Raw genomic sequence first — 16,697 nt, 5'->3', positions numbered from 1 at the left:
GTGTTTGGAGATGAAGTTATTATTGTTTATTTATTAAGTGGTTACTGAGTGCTGGATAGATGCTGAAAGCTTAGCATCCATGATCTCATCTAATCATGACCACAACAGGCCCTGACAGTGATAGCTGTCTGAGGTCAGTGATGTTATTCCCGTTTCACACATGATGAAGCTCAGAGAGGTTAAATAAGTTTGTGAAGGTGACACAGCTCAAAGCAGCTAGTAGATGGTCTAAACTCATTGGCGCAGTCATTTAGTCATTCATTTCTCAGGTACTCACTGAGCATTGTTCTCAATTGCAAGAAGCAGAAACCAGCTCTGGTAGATGTTAGCAGAAGAAGAATTTATTAAATGTGTCCTGGGTTGCTCACAGAAATGCCAGGCGAGCTGGAGAGACAAGTGTGGACGCTTCACAGTTGCTCCGGAGCTGCTGGTCTGGTGAGAGACACACTTCCTGCACTTGCATCTTCTCTCCTGGGAGGTGGACTCTGTTCCCAAGACTCACGATGAGGAACTGCCCAACGTGGTCTAAAGAGGTTCAAGTGCTGAGCACCACAGGAAAACAGATGGTCGTCTGCACATCTTCTGTGTGAGTGATGCTGCGAGATCAAGGTGAATCCGACCCAGAACTTGCCTGCAGAGAGCTTATAGACTCATAATTCTCTTCCTTTTAACGTGTGCATTTATTTGGCACCATAGTTTGCAAAGCTCTTTCACTCTCATTGTTTCATTAGCTCTTCCCAAAAGCCATGGAGGGTAGACAGAACTGATATGATCTCTATTTTATACTTAAAGAAGCTAAGAATTTAGGTGATGAGCCCAAGGTCTCACTGCTGATGGTGCGAGGACTGGCCTGTCCTCTGACGCCAGGCCCAAGGCTGAGTCAACCAGAGGTAAGACATGATCACAAACACTGTACTTCATCGACTCCTAGGCACGTGGTTTTCCTCCACATGTTAACACTTCTGGAATCAGAATGCATCTTATAGTCAATAGGGTATCATAGTTTAATTGGCAGCTTTTTTTTATTCCTAGTGGTATGTAAAACAAGGGAGCATCTGCACTCAATGAAGCTGTAGATTTATTGGAATACGGCCACTGAGATGGGGTGGAAAGCGATGAGAGACAGAGGAGAGCTGGATGGTCAGGGAAGGGTCTGTGGAGGAATTGTCACAGGCCCACCATCCCTGGGTCCCTTATCTGAAACTTTGACTTCTACAAGCCTCTGGAAACAAAATGTTTTTTTTTCCTTCCAAATTTGACACCAAAATTCCTTTGTCAACAAAACCTGACCTGAATGGATGTGAAGTAATTTATAACTCTAAGTAATTTATTAATGTAATACCTAATGATAACTAAATGATAACTTTAGTTATTCTACTTACTGCAAAGATCAACATGTCTAGCTGCAGAAATAATGTTTGATGATGGAGAGTCATCCCAGCCCCTTGAGCGGAGGTCCGTATACTGCATGGTCTTTTTAAACTCTGTGACATTCTGAATTTTGAAGCATTTCTGGACCCAGGGGTGATGGATAAGGGACTCTGGATGGCATCTGAACTGGGGGTTGATTGGTGGATAGAATTTAAGTGTTCAGAGATGTGGAGGGAATTTTAGGAAGAGAAAAAAGCATCATCACACAGCGGCTTGGGTCTAGCTATGTCACTATTCAGCCATTGTATCTGCTCTAAAGGCAGGGATGACCTGCATTTCTGATAACTATTCTACCTTAATTCGTGATTCGTACACAGCTGGAGGGTTGGACTTCTCGGGTTTGGCTTTTCCCTACAGTATTAATCCTCTCCTTTTCCCACAAGTCACCTGACTTCCCCGAAAAGTCTGTTAACACACCCTTTGGCTTAAAAAGAGCATTAGGCAATTGGTGAAAGTCCCCAGTTCGCGCCCTGTAGTCCTGGACAGAGGAATCATAGGCCCGAGAGAAGTGTGTAATTCTTGTTCCAAAAGCAGAGGGAGCTCCAAGATCAAGGTTGAGTTCCCCTTTCCCTGTGCTTGGTCTCCCAGCCCCCTCTTTGTTTGGATCAGGGAATTTCAGACATGCACTCTGGGGTGGAGGATCAGAGGAACAGAACCAGGACAGGGAGGCCGGCAGAGGGTCCTGCAGAGGGAGCGCCCAGGTCCTGCGCTGCTCTTCCTGGGGGCCGGCAGGCAGGGTGGCCTGGCATGCCCACTGGCAGGAGAGAGGGGACCGATCCACTTACTCCCATCAGCTTCTGAAGGTAAAAACCTTAAAATCGAAGAGCAGAGCTTTGATGGAGGAAAAGGAAGGCAGAAAACTTCATGTAGGAAGGTTTCGGGCAAAGATGGAGGGCTGGGAAGAGCAGAACCAAGAGAAGGCAGACTACAGACAGCCTGTTTCTCTTAGGTTGCCCCGCATCCACTCCCATGTCACCCCACCACCTCCCACTGTTTTCAGGGTTAGATATATATTTGGCATGACTTTTATAGGAACTCTGGGGAGATGCCTTGTCTTTTTAGTAAAAAAAAAAGAAACCTGGAAAATTAAGGTGGGAAATTGAAGGAATAGTTTTCCTTCCCTTTTATGTTTCCTGTCATCCAGCTTTTCTCCTTCCCCATCCAACCCTGTCCAAGACCACTTCCCCCAAGGTCACTGCCTTTCCCTAGGAACAGACGCTCATCCAGCAATCTTTGGGAACATCAGCAGAAATATATGCAATAATGAACACAGTAAAGAGCTGGTTTGAAGTGATAAGGCTGGTCATTGTCAAAAGAGGAGGGAGGAGTGTCCTAGATGGATGCTCATGAAGGGGAAAGACTCCTGAAACCTGGAATGGAAATGGGGATGTTTTGTGAGGGCAGGAGAGAGACTGATTGAATCAAGGCTGGGGTTGGGTTGGGGTGAGGAAGGAGAACAGAAGACGAAGAAAGCACTGAGTATTTTGGAGCAAAACTGGGAAAAGGCCCCAAGAAGCCATGGGAGAAGGATGAGGTTTAGTTTCAGTCTAGAAGCTGGGAGAGCGTGAGAGGACGGGTGTCGTAGGGTGATGATTAGTGACATGGCTCCGTATAACCTGCGTGTTATTCCTACGAAGGTGACACTGACCCTGACCACCAAAGCAGGTGCCTGTGTTTGTTAGACAAATACAGCAAGGCCTGCCACCCCTTTAGCGCCAAAGTCCGGAGGTGCAGAGAGCCAGGACCGAGGGATGGACAAATCGCCAGAGATGTGGTAAGTGATCACCAGTCTACAGAGAAGCACACAGTCTCCAGTCCCTTCACCTTCTCAAGAAAACGGCTCTGAAGCCTGGGTTTTGGGTTGACCTAGGCCTTTTTGGTTTATTCCAACCCAAGTTTCCCTCCGTGTGCTGTTGGCCCTCTCCTTCCCCCTCCATCCTCCCTGTGCCAGTCTGCTGCCACCTGGGTCACCCAGCTCTCCATATGCCTTTTTTCCCCAGGTGCATTGTCGTGTTGCCTCTTTTGGCATGGGTTTATGCCGAGCCCACTATGTATGGGGAGATCGTGTCCCCCAACTATCCTCAGGCATACCCCAATGAGGTAGACAAGTCTTGGGACATAGAAGTTCCTGAAGGGTACGGGATCCACCTCTACTTCACCCATCTGGATGTGGAGCTGTCGGAGAACTGCGCGTACGACTCGGTGCAGGTATACTGCAATCAGCACACAAAGTCAGGGCGGGGCTGGTGGAATGAGAGGTGTGGGAAGGGGTGCCACAGACATGCAATGAGCTGGAGTCAAGCAGCCCTACGGTGGGAAATGGTCTAGCCTCTCCGCCCCCTTTTCTCTGAGCTCCCTACCAAAATGTTACCCTTTCCTAGCTTCTTTTTGACTCTTCTCTTAGATAATGTCAGGAGGGATTGAAGAAGGGAAACTCTGTGGACAGAGGACCAGCAAGAGTCCCAACTCTCCCGTGGTGGAAGAGTTCCACATCTCGAACAATAAACTCCAGGTGATCTTTAGGTCGGACTTCTCCAACGAAGAGCGGTTCACTGGGTTTGCTGCCTACTATACTGCTGTGGGTAAGGCTCACTCTTCTGTGTGCCTCATTGATCAGCTACAAGGTTATGAGCAGTTCAAACATTGAGCAATGCAGGAAATGAGGATTCTGTTTACAGCTCTTATGAAGTGTTGGCTTGGCTTGGATCCCTCCATGAATTGCCTTTGTGACATTCAAACACATAATTGTATCTTGGTGATGATGATGATAAAGATGAAAATAGATAATAAATAGTAACTTATCGAGAACCACTATGAACTGGCCACTGTGTTAGAAATTTTACCTATATTAATTTGTTTGTTTGGTTTTTGTTTTAAAAATTTTTTTATTGAAGTGTAATTGATTTACAGTGTTAGTTTCAGGTGTACAGCAAAGTGATTCAGTTATACATATACATACATGCAAGTATTTTTCCTTTCAGATTCTTTTCCATTATATGTTATTATAAGAAATTGAGTATAGCTCCCTGTGCTATACAGTAGGTCCTTGTCATTTATCTACTTTATATAACGTTTATTAATTTAATCTTCACCTCAGCTGTTCAAAGGAGGTGTTATTATTGCCACTTAAAGATAAGGAAAGTAAGGACTAAGAAAGTTAGGGACTAAGAAAGTTAAATAACTTGCCAAGACTCGCAAAAGGAATGTATGGTATTCAAACCCATTTAACATATGGCAAACAAACTTTCAAATTCTGTGTACATCTACGTCTGTCTCCAGGATAAGATGAAGTTAGAACATCTCATAAAGCCAAAGTATTGTTTAGATTTGACAGAAACGCTAACATCATATAGGGTATTGCATGGACTAATGGTTCCTCCCTGCAGAAGATTTACCACGTTAAGCTTGCAGAGTGTTGTCTCTGGAGCTGAAATGCTCTGTTTGTGAGAAAGGTCAAAGGTCTCTGGCGTTGAGAAATCCCCTATAGCCATGCGTAGGGCGCAACTCTGGAATCATATTTCAGGAGAGTAATACAGGGTAAGACCATCTTGAAATGTGATTCACTGAATGTCTTTAAGCAACAGACCCTCCCTACTTTTCTTACCCTTGTAGTTTTGGGTTTAACCTCATTCTTCCTTCTAGGTCTTTGCCCTTGACCTCAATCCTCCTCTGCTCTTTGTAGATATAAATGAGTGCACAGACTTTGCAGATGCCCCTTGTAGCCACTTCTGCAACAACTACATTGGTGGTTACTTCTGCTCCTGCCCCCCTGAATACTTCCTCCATGAAGACAAGAGGAACTGCGGAGGTGAGCCTGGCATCAAAAGGGGTACATGTTCCCTGGGATTTGGAATGGTTTGAGGCTTCGGTAAGGGGTTTGTCTACCCTTCCAATTTTGATTAGCCTCAGCCCTGACTTGATGTCTATTTTTAGTTACCCATAAACTGCGGGAGAGCCACAAGAGTGGAGGAAGAGACGCCTACAGGGTCAAGTTAATTAATTGGGAAAGAGAGATAGGTGCCTGTGACGAGTTAATCTGGGGCTCTTCATAACCAGGAAAGACTCTATTATAAGCAATGTGATGGAAGCCCATAGGTGTTGGGTACTCTACTAACACGCATTGAGTGTATAACTGCGGCCTGTGGGCTTCTGTCGGGACTATCAGATCATGAGAAGAATCATAGAAAAGGGCAGGAACTCCTCTGCTTGACCCTGTATTTGATTCTCCTTTTGTCTTTTTCCTTCTCAGTCAATTGCAGTGGGGATGTATTCACTACTCTGACCGGGGAGATCACAAGTGCCAATTACCCCAATCCATACCCGGAGAACTCAAGGTGTGATTATCAGATCCTGTTGGAGGAGGGGTTCCAAGTGGTGGTAACTCTGCGGAGAGAAGACTTTGATGTGGAACCAGCTGATTCAGAGGGCCACTGCCCTGACAGCTTAATTGTGCGTGACGGGTGATGAACTTTTCTTCCAACTCACAGAGAGGTTTCTCCTTGAAGGCACATTATCTTGCTTTATGCCTCTTCTTTTTTTCCCCCCCGACTTCTTATTTCATTTTACTTTCATCCCCTCCATTTTACCTTTTTCTTTTAGTTCTTTCTCTCTTCTGATTTCATCATTTTGTTTCTCTTCAGTTTGTTGCAGGAAACCAGCATTTTGGTCCTTACTGTGGTAATGGATTTCCTGGGCCACTAACTATTGAAACCAACAGTAATACCCTTAATGTCATCTTCCAAACTGACAGCACAGAGCAGAAAAAGGGCTGGAAATTTCGTTATCATGGAGATCGTGAGTAACCTAGACTCTGCTGTTCGGTCGGTGGTACCAAAGTCTCCCTGCACAATGTAAAATCAAAACAGATAGATTGCTGTACGGATAGGTACAGTAGTTACTGAGATACCTTCCTCAGCAAGATCTGAACCTGTCAGTGGTTGCTAGGAATGCCTCAATTGCAGGAACTCTTCACCTGGACTTGCGAATGCAGATAGCTTGGGGGTGGTTAGTTGGTAATGCCATATTATTTGAGACACTTCCACATTGGAATCTGGGCATCAGGAGTGAGGATGACTGGACAACTGAACAACTGCAGACAGTGTGAGAATGATATCAATATAATAGAGAATCTCCAGCTATTTGGTAAAATTTTTTTCCTATTCTCTCCAAGCAATCCCTTGTCCTAAGGAAGTCACTGCCAATTCTTTTTGGGAGCCTGAGAAAGCAAAATATGTGTTCAGAGATGTGGTGAAGATAACCTGTCTGGATGGGTTTGAGATTGTACAGGTAAAGTACTGTTGGAGGCTTCTCTCTAATCCGTAGGTTAGGGTGAGCATCCTGGGGTTGTCTAATCATTTACTGGATGTCCTCGTTTGAGCAAAGTATGACATCTTTTCCATAAAGAGAACTTCTCAGGATCTTCAGTTCTTTCTTGTGAGTCACGGAGCTGCTTGGACAGCTTGACATTTAATTTTTGCCTTCAGTGTTCCTGGGGAAGGGGGTGCTGTGGCAAAGTTGTCTTGTAGCCCCAGCTCCTGGGTGCTTTGGGTCATTCTGCTAAGATGTCCCCAGGCTTCTTGTGGTGAGGACTCCCCATTGATCCAAGGGCAGAGATTGAGTCCATTTTTGATCTTGATTCCCCATATCTCTCTGTTGGGTTAATGGTGATGTCTGTTCCTCTCCAGGGCAGTGCTAGCTCGACATCTGTCTATTCTACTTGCCAAAGCAATGGAAAGTGGAGTAATTCCAAACTGAGGTGTCAACGTACGTATCTCCTTAAAATGGAGCTCTCTTTTTTCTCTTCTCACAAAGGAAATTGAAAGATTAGTGCATTAAGATTCAAATGCACGGTGTCCTCTTAGGCTTGTGAGAGAGTGGATTCAGTTTTAGAAGGGAAGTCAGTCATGCAGTCCCAGCCCTGATCTGAGCCCAGGCCAGTCACACTAGCAGTTTTCTTTCAAAGAAAGGGGCCATGAGATTGGTAGAGTTAATAGCACCATATGGGTCCATTCCTGGAGAGGCCTCACCAACCACCGAGAACCAGGTTCATCCTTCTAGCTTTCAAGGTGCTATCTGAAATGGCAGGACTCAGCACGCTGGGAGTTGGGAGATGCCAGCTGGAGAGCATGGCCACATAGAAGCTGGTGTGGGGAGATTCATCCCTAGTGTGCTTATGATTTTGGGGGGTAGGGAAGGAGTGAGGAACATGGCTTGGAGGATGGAACTGTCCCAGCGACTCTTCCTGGAAGGAAGCAATCATCCTGACCATCACTCTCCTGCCTTCCTTTTGCAGCTGTGGACTGTGGCTCTCCCGAACCCATTCGGAATGGTAAATTTGAAGAACCAGAAGATACCCTGTTCGGTTCTGTCATTCGCTACACTTGTGAGGAGAAATATTACTACATGGAAATTAAAGGAAGTGGTAGGTTTCTTTGACTAAAGAAAAGATAAAGAGTGAGTGTGTCGGAGAGTGACTAGCACAATTTTTCTGGGTTGGAGAGAGTTTGGAGACAAATGAAGGTGATGAGCTAGATTTCATCTTCTTGGCTTAGTCTGAAGACACGGTTTTCATCTGGGGCAGGATAGGTTCTAAAGGATCATCCATAGCAGATCATGGAGGTCACCTAGCTCGGCTTCACTACTGTGGCAGGAACTCCCCCTACAATGTCCATTTTCATGTGGTTTTCCAGCTTTTGACCAGTTATTTAATGTAGAACCCACGGGAGTAATGCTTCCAGCTTCAAGTCACTGTTCTATGACGACTGACTTTCTTGATGGAGAGGCCTTGGTGGTGCCAGATGAAGGGCGGATGGTTCACAATGTGTCCCATTTCATTGCTTCTAATTTAGTTAATTTTCCCACTTGACGCACTTTCCCAGTCTCTGCCATAACCCTCTTCCTTCTGCTTTGGAGACGGTTCTTCTCTCTTCTTTGGCAGGATGGGGGCCAGAGGCAGTGTTTGCAGGATGTTCTCAAGATCTTTTTCTAGTTGGTTTGATCCCATTGCCTCCTCAAATCCCAGAGCGTAGAGGCTCTCAGCGAAAGGGGGGATGGAAAGCGGGAGGAGGTGGTGGTGAGTGTGTCCCTTGTCCCTTGTTCTGTTCCAGAGGAATATCGCTGTGCTGGCAACGGCAGCTGGGTGAATGAGCTGCTGGGGACAGAGCTGCCAAAATGTGTTCCAGGTAATCAGGGCTCAGACTTAGGGAGAGACCACAGCCACAGGCGCTGGTGCGTGGGGCTCACAGTCTAAAAGTGGCTGTAATCCTCTTGGGAAAGGACTTGACAATCTGGGCCTACCAGAGTCCAGCTCAGTGCAGGGGAGACAAGGCTGGGCAGTGGGCCTGCAGGGGCCTTGGGGACTTCACCAACCACACGAAGTCAGGCCAGCTGATGGGAAAGAGGAAAGTCAACCAGTGACAGTGGTGTCAGAGTCTGAGTCAGTTAGGTTTGGTAATGTGGGTGTAGTAAGGGGATCTAGAATTGTTAAAAACAGCGCCTGCAAACTGGTGAGGAACTGACACTCGGAAACAAGACTAGTTGAATAGCTTAGTCATTGTGTTTAAAGTCTGCATGGCAACAAGATACAGAGGGATAAAGAAATAAAGGGCTGAGTAGAGTTCAGAATGGAGCAGAAGAAGGCTCTTAAAGCCATAATAATACTATTGATATTAATACTATACCATATTATTATACCATAATAATGATCCTCGTGTGACAACAGTGCTATTGAGAGCTAGGGACTGAGCTAATTAATTGCATTTATTATCTCATGCCATCAAGTCTTCTCAACAACCCTATGGCATAGGTATTATTGGTTCTATTTTACATTGAGTGAATTGAGTGCAAGCTCACAGAATTAGTAAGGGGCAGGGGTAGGCTTTGAACCCAAGTCTGTCTGTTATGCTCAACTCAGAACATAGTCCATTCAGGTGGACTAGTGAGGGATTTAGGTAAGCCAACTATATCTGAAATAAAATTCAGTTTTAGTAAATTTGGGTGATGGCAGAGTGATCAAACCTGGAACCAGTCAATGGGGAAGGAGATGAAAGATGAAAAAAGAGAACCCTCCTTTTGCCCTACTTCCATGGATTATTAGGAGGGACTCAGCTGCAATTAGGAGTTCAGTAAAGAGGCATCAGACGAAGGTAGAATGCTTGCCTTCCCTCCCACCTGTACAAGGATAGACTCTCCCAGCACTGGCTCCCAGCTGGGGCCCTGGCCCCATGTGCAGAGCCTGGGGTGAAGTGTCCTGAGTTAAGCCGTCCATAGTGCAAGGCGCTGGCTCATTTGGGTCCAATAATTCACACACTGCCTCAGTTTAACCAGTCTCTCCCACAAGGCCACTTGTGACATTGACAAAGTGGGATGGTTGGTCCTTTGGTAAGTTCAGGATGAGTCAGGCACTGAGGTGGTTGACCAGATACAAGGTTGGCCATGTTGTGCTGGGGACTCTGAAGCCCAGCAGGTGTATGAGTGGTTGGAGGATGGGCAGGAGGGCGGCAGTCTATCCTGCTCCCTCCCACCTGGTTCTTGTTTCTTCCTAGTCTGTGGCGTCCCCACTGAGCCCCTGATGGTAAAACAGAAGATATTTGGAGGATTCATTGCAAACATCGAGAGTTTCCCCTGGCAAGTCTTCTTCTCGAGCCCGTGGGCAGGCGGAGCTCTCATTGATGAGTACTGGGTGCTGACGGCCGCCCACGTCGTGGAGGGAAACCGTGACCCCATAATGTATGTTGGGTCCTCCTCAGTGCTCACCTCAGTTCTGGTCAATGCCCAGATGCTCACTGCTGAGCGTGTGTTTATTCATCCGGGTTGGAAAGTCCTGGATGCCTCGGAAACACGGAAGAATTTTGACAATGACATTGCGCTGGTGCGGCTAAGAGAGCCAGTGAAAATGGGACCCACTGTCTCCCCTATCTGCCTGCCAGGCAGATCCTCAGAATACAACCCCTCAGAGGGAACCCTGGGACTGATCTCAGGCTGGGGCCGAACCGAAAGAAAAGATCGTGTTATTAAGCTAAGAGGGGCAAAGTTACCTGTTGCTCCCTTAGAAAAGTGCAGGGAGATGAAGGGGGTAAATCCCAGAATAGATGTAAATTCCTTTATTTTCACTGATAACATGATTTGTGCTGGAGGAGAGAAGGGTGTTGATAGTTGTAAAGGGGACAGTGGCGGGGCCTTTGCTCTACAGGTCCCTAATGAAACAAGCCCCAAATTCTACGTAGCTGGCCTGGTGTCCTGGGGCACCCAGTGTGGGACCTATGGAATCTACACGCGAGTGAAGAACTACATTGACTGGATAAAGCAGACGATGCTGGAAAATAGTGCCCCCAGCGTGGACTAGCCATACAGGCATCACCAGCCTCTCCAAGGGCTGTGACCCCCCCTGTTGATTTCCATTCCTTACAATAGTCCCATTACTTCATCATGACTGCGAGAAGGCACGGGGTATGATTTAAGTAGAACTTGATTGCTGAGATACCTGGTTGGAGGTTGAGTTTAATCATGTCACTGTGTTGGTCATTCACTGTGGTCAGAATCCATGGGGTCCTCTCCCCTGAACCCCTTCTGTGGTACAACCTGGGAAGGGCACGCCTGTCTTGCACTATTCCACACGGAGTCCTCCCTTTCCTGATGATTGCCTAGCATTCCAGTTCTGACTTTGAAATTCACTGTTGGGCATCCCCTTGATTTCTTGTTTCCCCTTTACCTGTTCAAAGTTCCGTTTACATCATCATTCTCAGCGTCTACTATCTACTTGTAATAAAGCATGATTATAACCCAGTTCTGGCCAACTCGTCTTACTCCACATCAAGACTTCAGCACCACAGGCAAGCGGGTGTGATGGGCGGGCTGTTGTGTCATGGAAATTCAGGCCCCTCACAGCTAACATCTGATTGTTGTGAAAACGGGGAATTCAGCTTCTCTCTTCCCTTCCAACTGAGATTTACTGAATATGGTGGGTTAACATGAACGTCATCAACACAGGGTACCATATTCTGCCATTGAAACTCATCAAACATACATGAACTGCACTCAGAAGTCCACATACAACAGTCAGAACTGGCTGTTCAAAGATGTTTAAGTGTCAAAGTTCGAAGTATAAACCATATATCTCCTGAAAGTTAGTTTTCCTTTCGTGTGCATTTGTATAATGCAATATTATGACTTAATTGAAAAAAAAAAAGAAATTCAGCAAGCTCTCATCTGCTTTCCTGGTGGCATGTGTCAATATGTCAGTCGAGCGATAATGTCTTCTTTGGACTGAACTCTGCACTGAGATGTTACAGCTCATCCTGGTGAGTATAGACCTGAAGTCTCCCGTCTGTTTTTTCCCTAAGGGAACAGGAAAACAAATGAACAACTCCTCTCCACAAAATGATTCATGATGAAAAAGGACCGGACAACAGAAATTAGTACTTTTTCAACTGAGGACTGGAGAGTTATCTCAGGGTGGCCATTGACCTAACAGGGTGTCTTACGAAAGCCATGGCTTGAGATTAAGAGTTCAGGTGGACTCTGGTCTGTTTGATATGACAGGTGGCTTTCAGGAGAGCAGTTTTTATCAGAAGCCAAAAGGGGTGTATCTGTGACCATCAAGAAAGGACTTTGATCTTCCACTGACCAAAAGGGCTAAATTCAACAGCTAACCTTAGACTAGAGGTTAACACATGAAATAACCAGAACTCTAATCAAAGGGTCTGAAGAGTCAAAGGGGCATTACAATAGGAAACCTCTGGAAGGATTATGTTAAGTCAACCAAGCAGCATAAAGCCATTCACATTACTCCTTAACTGCGTACCTGCCAACTACCTTCCCCCACCTACCTGCTGTTACATGTGCGGTGGAAATGACAGTATACCTTGGACTACAGTGTTTTGGGCAGGAGAAGGGGAATTCCTCCAGAGAAAAAAAGAAAGGGAAAAAATACTAAGATTAAGAAACATTCTTGTGATGTAGACATTTTCCTTCTTTTAAATAATTGGAGTAATAATAATAAAAATTAACCCGGAACCTGACAAACAACAGAAAAAGGAAGTCTATCCCTGCCAGGGAGAGTCTCCAGTCTGTCTGGGTTCTGCCCTTGCAGACGGGCTGAGGCTTGCCTTTCTCTGCCTGGCTTATTTCCCTTAAAATAACACCCTCCAGATTCAGCCGTTGTTGCAAATGACAGACTTTTCTTCTTTTTTAAGGTTGAATATTATTATATATTGTGTGTATACACATACACACACACACACAGTATTTTCTTGACCCATTTATCTGCTGAGGGATGCGCAGTTTCTTTCCATACTTCGGCTATTGTGAATAATGCTACAATGAGTACAAAGGTAGAAACATCTCTTTGAGATAATGGTTTCATTTCTTTTGAATAAACACCCAGAAGTGGATTGCTGGGTCATGTGGTAATCCTATTTTTAATTTCTTGAGAAAACTGCATGCTGTTTTAATAGTGACTGTATCAGTTTACATTCTCAAAAACAATGTGCAAGAGTTCCCTTTTCCCCAAATCCTTGCTAGCATTTGACATCTCTTTTCTTTCTTTCTTTTTTCCCCTGAAGTATAGTCAGTTTCCTGTAATGGTTACAGCCTAGGCAATTATAGAACAATATCAAAGCCAGGAAACTTACATCGGTACAAGGTGCTTGTATGGTTTTGTGTCATTCCCTCACTAGTGGAGATTCATGCATCCACCACTGTAATTAAGATACAGAACTGCTCCGTCTCCACAAAGATCTCCCTCATGCTACTCCTCTAGGGTCACATTCTTTACCTTTACATTTTCTCTTCCAAGTTAAAAAAGACACTTTTGAAACATCCAGGCTTTCTCAGTTGTTCTAAGAGGTCAAGGAAATTGGATTTTGAAATGAGCCCACCCTTCAGTCAGAGAAGGGGACAAACTAGATAAAGGATGGGGGACAATGAGACTGTGGCAATAGGAACCTTTTCCCAAAGGGAAAAGCATAAACTTAAAGAAAGTCCCCTAATAGCCTTGCTTCCTGGGGGTGCAGGTTCTGTTTGAAAAACCTCTTGTACTACAAGGGAATACAGATGACAAAGAATACCAACAATTGCTGGTGAGGTGTTAGTTCTAACTTTAACCACTGTATTATGTCTGACCTCCAAATAGGCTGTTTGCAATCTCTGTCTCCCCTTATGTTTCGTGTGGAAGCAAATTATTTCTTTGTCTTCACTGCTTGGGAATGACTGTGAAATATTTTTGGCACAGTCAGCTCAGGTTGTTCTGGGTATCCATCTATTCATGGGTAAAATGAAAATGTTTCTTGATCTCTCTTGGACAGAAAGCAAGAAGAACCTAAGGTTTCTAATAGGAAAAAAAGAGGATGGTTAGAATAAAAATTCACAGAAGCTGGAGACAAAAGCAAAAAAAGTGCCTGAGAAGACTGTGGAGAGAAAACTCAGGATAAAAGAAAATCCAGGGGGTCACTGGAGGCCAGTGTCCCAAAGAGGCCCCAAAGGAGAGAATCTGGTCTTTTCATGGAACCAAGCAGAGGTAATTAGAGTGGGGAGAGCTGAACCCAAGAGACTGGACAGAGATACCCTGATCGAGATTTTGGAAAGCAGTCTGCCTTTTGCCCTCCTCGTTCCACCAAACTGTGCTTGTCTGCGTCACTGCTGACTTTGACATTGCTTCATCCCAGGATCGATCCTCTGTCTTCATCTTGACCTACAAGTGACCTTTGCCAAGTCGATCGAAGTGATCGCTCCTTTGCCTTAATGTATTTTTTTCCTTGGCTTCTGAAATTCTGTACTCTAGGTTTTCCTCCTACTTCAGTGGTCACTGTTTTAGTCAACTCAGGCTGCCGTCAGGAAATACCACAGACGGAGGCTTCATCAATAGACACTGTGGACAGTGGGCAGCTGGGAAGTCCAAGGTCAAGGTGCCAGTGGGTTGAGTTCTTGGTGAAGTCCCTCTTCCTGGCCTGCAGACAGTGCCTCACCACATGATCACATGGCTTTTCCTTGGAACATTTGCTTGGAGAGCGATCTTCCTCTTCTTACAAGGGCGCTAATCACATTATGAGGGTCTTACCCTGATGATCTAATCTAAATTTATTACTTCTCAAAGGCCCCTCCTCCGAATACCATCATTTTGCTTCAACATACGAATTTTGAGGGAACGCAGGCATTTATTCTGCAACAGTCACTATTTCTGAGTCTCCTTTGCTGATTTTTCCTATTCTCTTGGACTTTTGTTTATTTTATTTTAATATTTTTTGATATCCTTTTTAAAATTGAAATTTAGTCAATTTACAATGTTGTGTTAGTCTCTGATGTACAGCATAGTGACTCAGTTACACATACGTATATATATATACTTTTTCATTATACTTTACTACAAGATGTTGAATATAGTTCCCTGTGCTGTACAATAGGACCTTTTTTTTCTTTTAACATTTTTTATTGATTTATAATCATTTTACAATGTTGTGTCAAATTCCAGTGTTCAGCACAATTTTTCAGTCATTCATGGACATATACACACTCATTGTCACTTTTTTTTCTCTGTGAGTTATCATAACATCAATAGGACCTTGTTTACCTGTTTTATGTATAGTAGCATTTGCAGATCCCAAACTCCCAATTTATCCCTCCCCACCTCTTTTCCCCCTAAACAAAGTTTGTTTTCTATGCCTGTGAGTTTATTTCTATTTTGTAAGTACGATAATTTGTGCCATTTTTTAGATTCCACATATAAGTGAGATCATATGGTATTTTTCTTTCTCTTTTTGGCTTACTTCACTTAGTATGATAAGCTCTGGGTCTATCCACGTTGCTGCAAGTGGCATTATTTCATCCTTTTTTATGATCGAGTGGTATTCCATTATATATATATATATATATATATATATATACACACCACAACTTCTTTATTCAGTCATCTGTTGATGGACATTTAGGTTGCTTCCATGTCTTGGCTATTATAAATAGTGCTGCTCCGAACACTGGGGTCCATGTGTCTTTTGGAATTAGACTTTCCTCGGAATATAAGCCCAGGAGTATCTCCCAGATGTTTAATTCTGGCGTGTCTCAGGGTATAGTCTTTGGTCTTTTTCTCTCCTCTTTCCAACTTCACTCACTTGGTGGCCTCATTCAAGCTGTAGCTTTAAACACCTACCCATATACCTACCGATGACTCCAAAATTTACACTATCAGCTCGGACCACTTCCCTCAATTCCAAGTTTATACATCAAACAGCTTATTCAGCATCTCTCCTTGGGTATGGAATAGACATATAGGCAACTTTTTGAACATCCAAGATACAGTTATAACCATTGTTTTAATGTCCCAGTCTGCTAATTCTTTCATCTATGTCAGTGTCAGCTTGGTTTTGGTGGATTTTTCTCCTCATTATGAATCGTATTTCCCTGCTTCTTTGTCTGTCTCATATTCTTTGATTGGTTGCCAGACTGTGAATTTTATCTTGTTGGGTGCTGGATATTTTTGTAATTCTATAAATATTCTTGAGCTTTGTTCTGGGATTCGATTAAGTTCCTTGGAAACAGTTTGATCCTTTTGGGTCTTGCTTTTGAACACTTGTTAGCTGGGACCAGAGCAGCATTTGATCTGGGGCTCATTGTTCCCTCCTCCTGAGGCAAGGCCTTCTGCAAACCCTATCAGATGCCCCAGGAATTTCTGAGGTTTTCTAGCCTGACTGGTGGGATCAGGCACTGTTCACAGACCTGGTGATCGCTGGGTGCCGTTCCCTCGAATCATCTCATATGGCTTTGTTCTCCATCCTTCAGTAATTTCCTCGCATGCCGGTGCATACTTGAAGGGATCTTCTGGAGGGTCTCTCTGTGTGGCTGCCTCCTCTGATACTTAGTTCTGTCCACTGAGCCCTACCTGGGTTTCTCCTTCCAGCCCCTCAGGTTGGAAACTCACGGCAGAAAGCTAGGACAATCACAGGAGTCAGTCTCTCAGGAATCATTATCTTTTGTACCTAAGGTCTAATGTCTTGAAAACTGTTATTTTGTGTATTTGATGTTTTTATTGCTGTTGCTGTTATTTGTTTGTTTCAGGAGGGAGGGTAAATCTGACCCCTGTTGCTCCATCTTGGCCCTAATCTAACAGACCTCTATTAGAAACTCAGCATGTTCAAAACAGGACGCATGTTTTTCACCAAGCCTCCTCCCCTTGTAATCTTCTGCATCTAGTTGACCTCTCTGTTTTTCTCAACCTTCTCTCTCCAATGTTTACTTTATCAGGAAATCTTTTGGCTCCTCCTTCAAATTTCATCTAT

At 44.5% G+C, this 16,697-nt stretch overlaps 1 protein-coding gene across 1 annotated transcript; it reads left to right on the top strand.

The window, feature by feature from the left end:
• The first annotated feature begins 2,094 nt into the window (after positions 1–2,094).
• On the top strand, positions 2,095–11,214 carry C1S (complement C1s). Its single transcript, XM_006210887.4, has 12 exons — positions 2,095–2,234; positions 3,069–3,205; positions 3,432–3,639; positions 3,836–4,013; positions 5,114–5,239; positions 5,681–5,880; positions 6,072–6,225; positions 6,602–6,717; positions 7,116–7,194; positions 7,724–7,852; positions 8,538–8,612; positions 9,975–11,214. Exons 2-12 carry the CDS (start codon positions 3,183–3,185, stop codon positions 10,772–10,774), a joined length of 2,088 nt encoding a protein of 695 aa, XP_006210949.1. The 5' UTR covers positions 2,095–2,234; positions 3,069–3,182; the 3' UTR covers positions 10,775–11,214.
• The last annotated feature ends 5,483 nt before the right edge of the window (positions 11,215–16,697 follow it).

Source organism: Vicugna pacos, chromosome 34, assembly GCF_048564905.1.
Source record: "Vicugna pacos chromosome 34, VicPac4, whole genome shotgun sequence".
Lineage (NCBI taxonomy): Eukaryota > Metazoa > Chordata > Mammalia > Artiodactyla > Camelidae > Vicugna > Vicugna pacos.
The sequence above is the reverse complement of the archived record's forward strand: the minus strand, read 5'-3'. Positions and strand labels throughout refer to the sequence as shown.

Excerpts from the sequence above, each read along its gene's own strand:
- C1S (XM_006210887.4), top strand. The coding sequence starts at position 3,183 with ATGGACAAATCGCCAGAGATGTG. Across the intron at positions 6,226-6,601 it reads ATTTCGTTATCATGGAGATC|CAATCCCTTGTCCTAAGGAA; the intron begins GTGAGTAACCTA and ends ATTCTCTCCAAG. Across the intron at positions 7,853-8,537 it reads CATGGAAATTAAAGGAAGTG|AGGAATATCGCTGTGCTGGC; the intron begins GTAGGTTTCTTT and ends GTTCTGTTCCAG.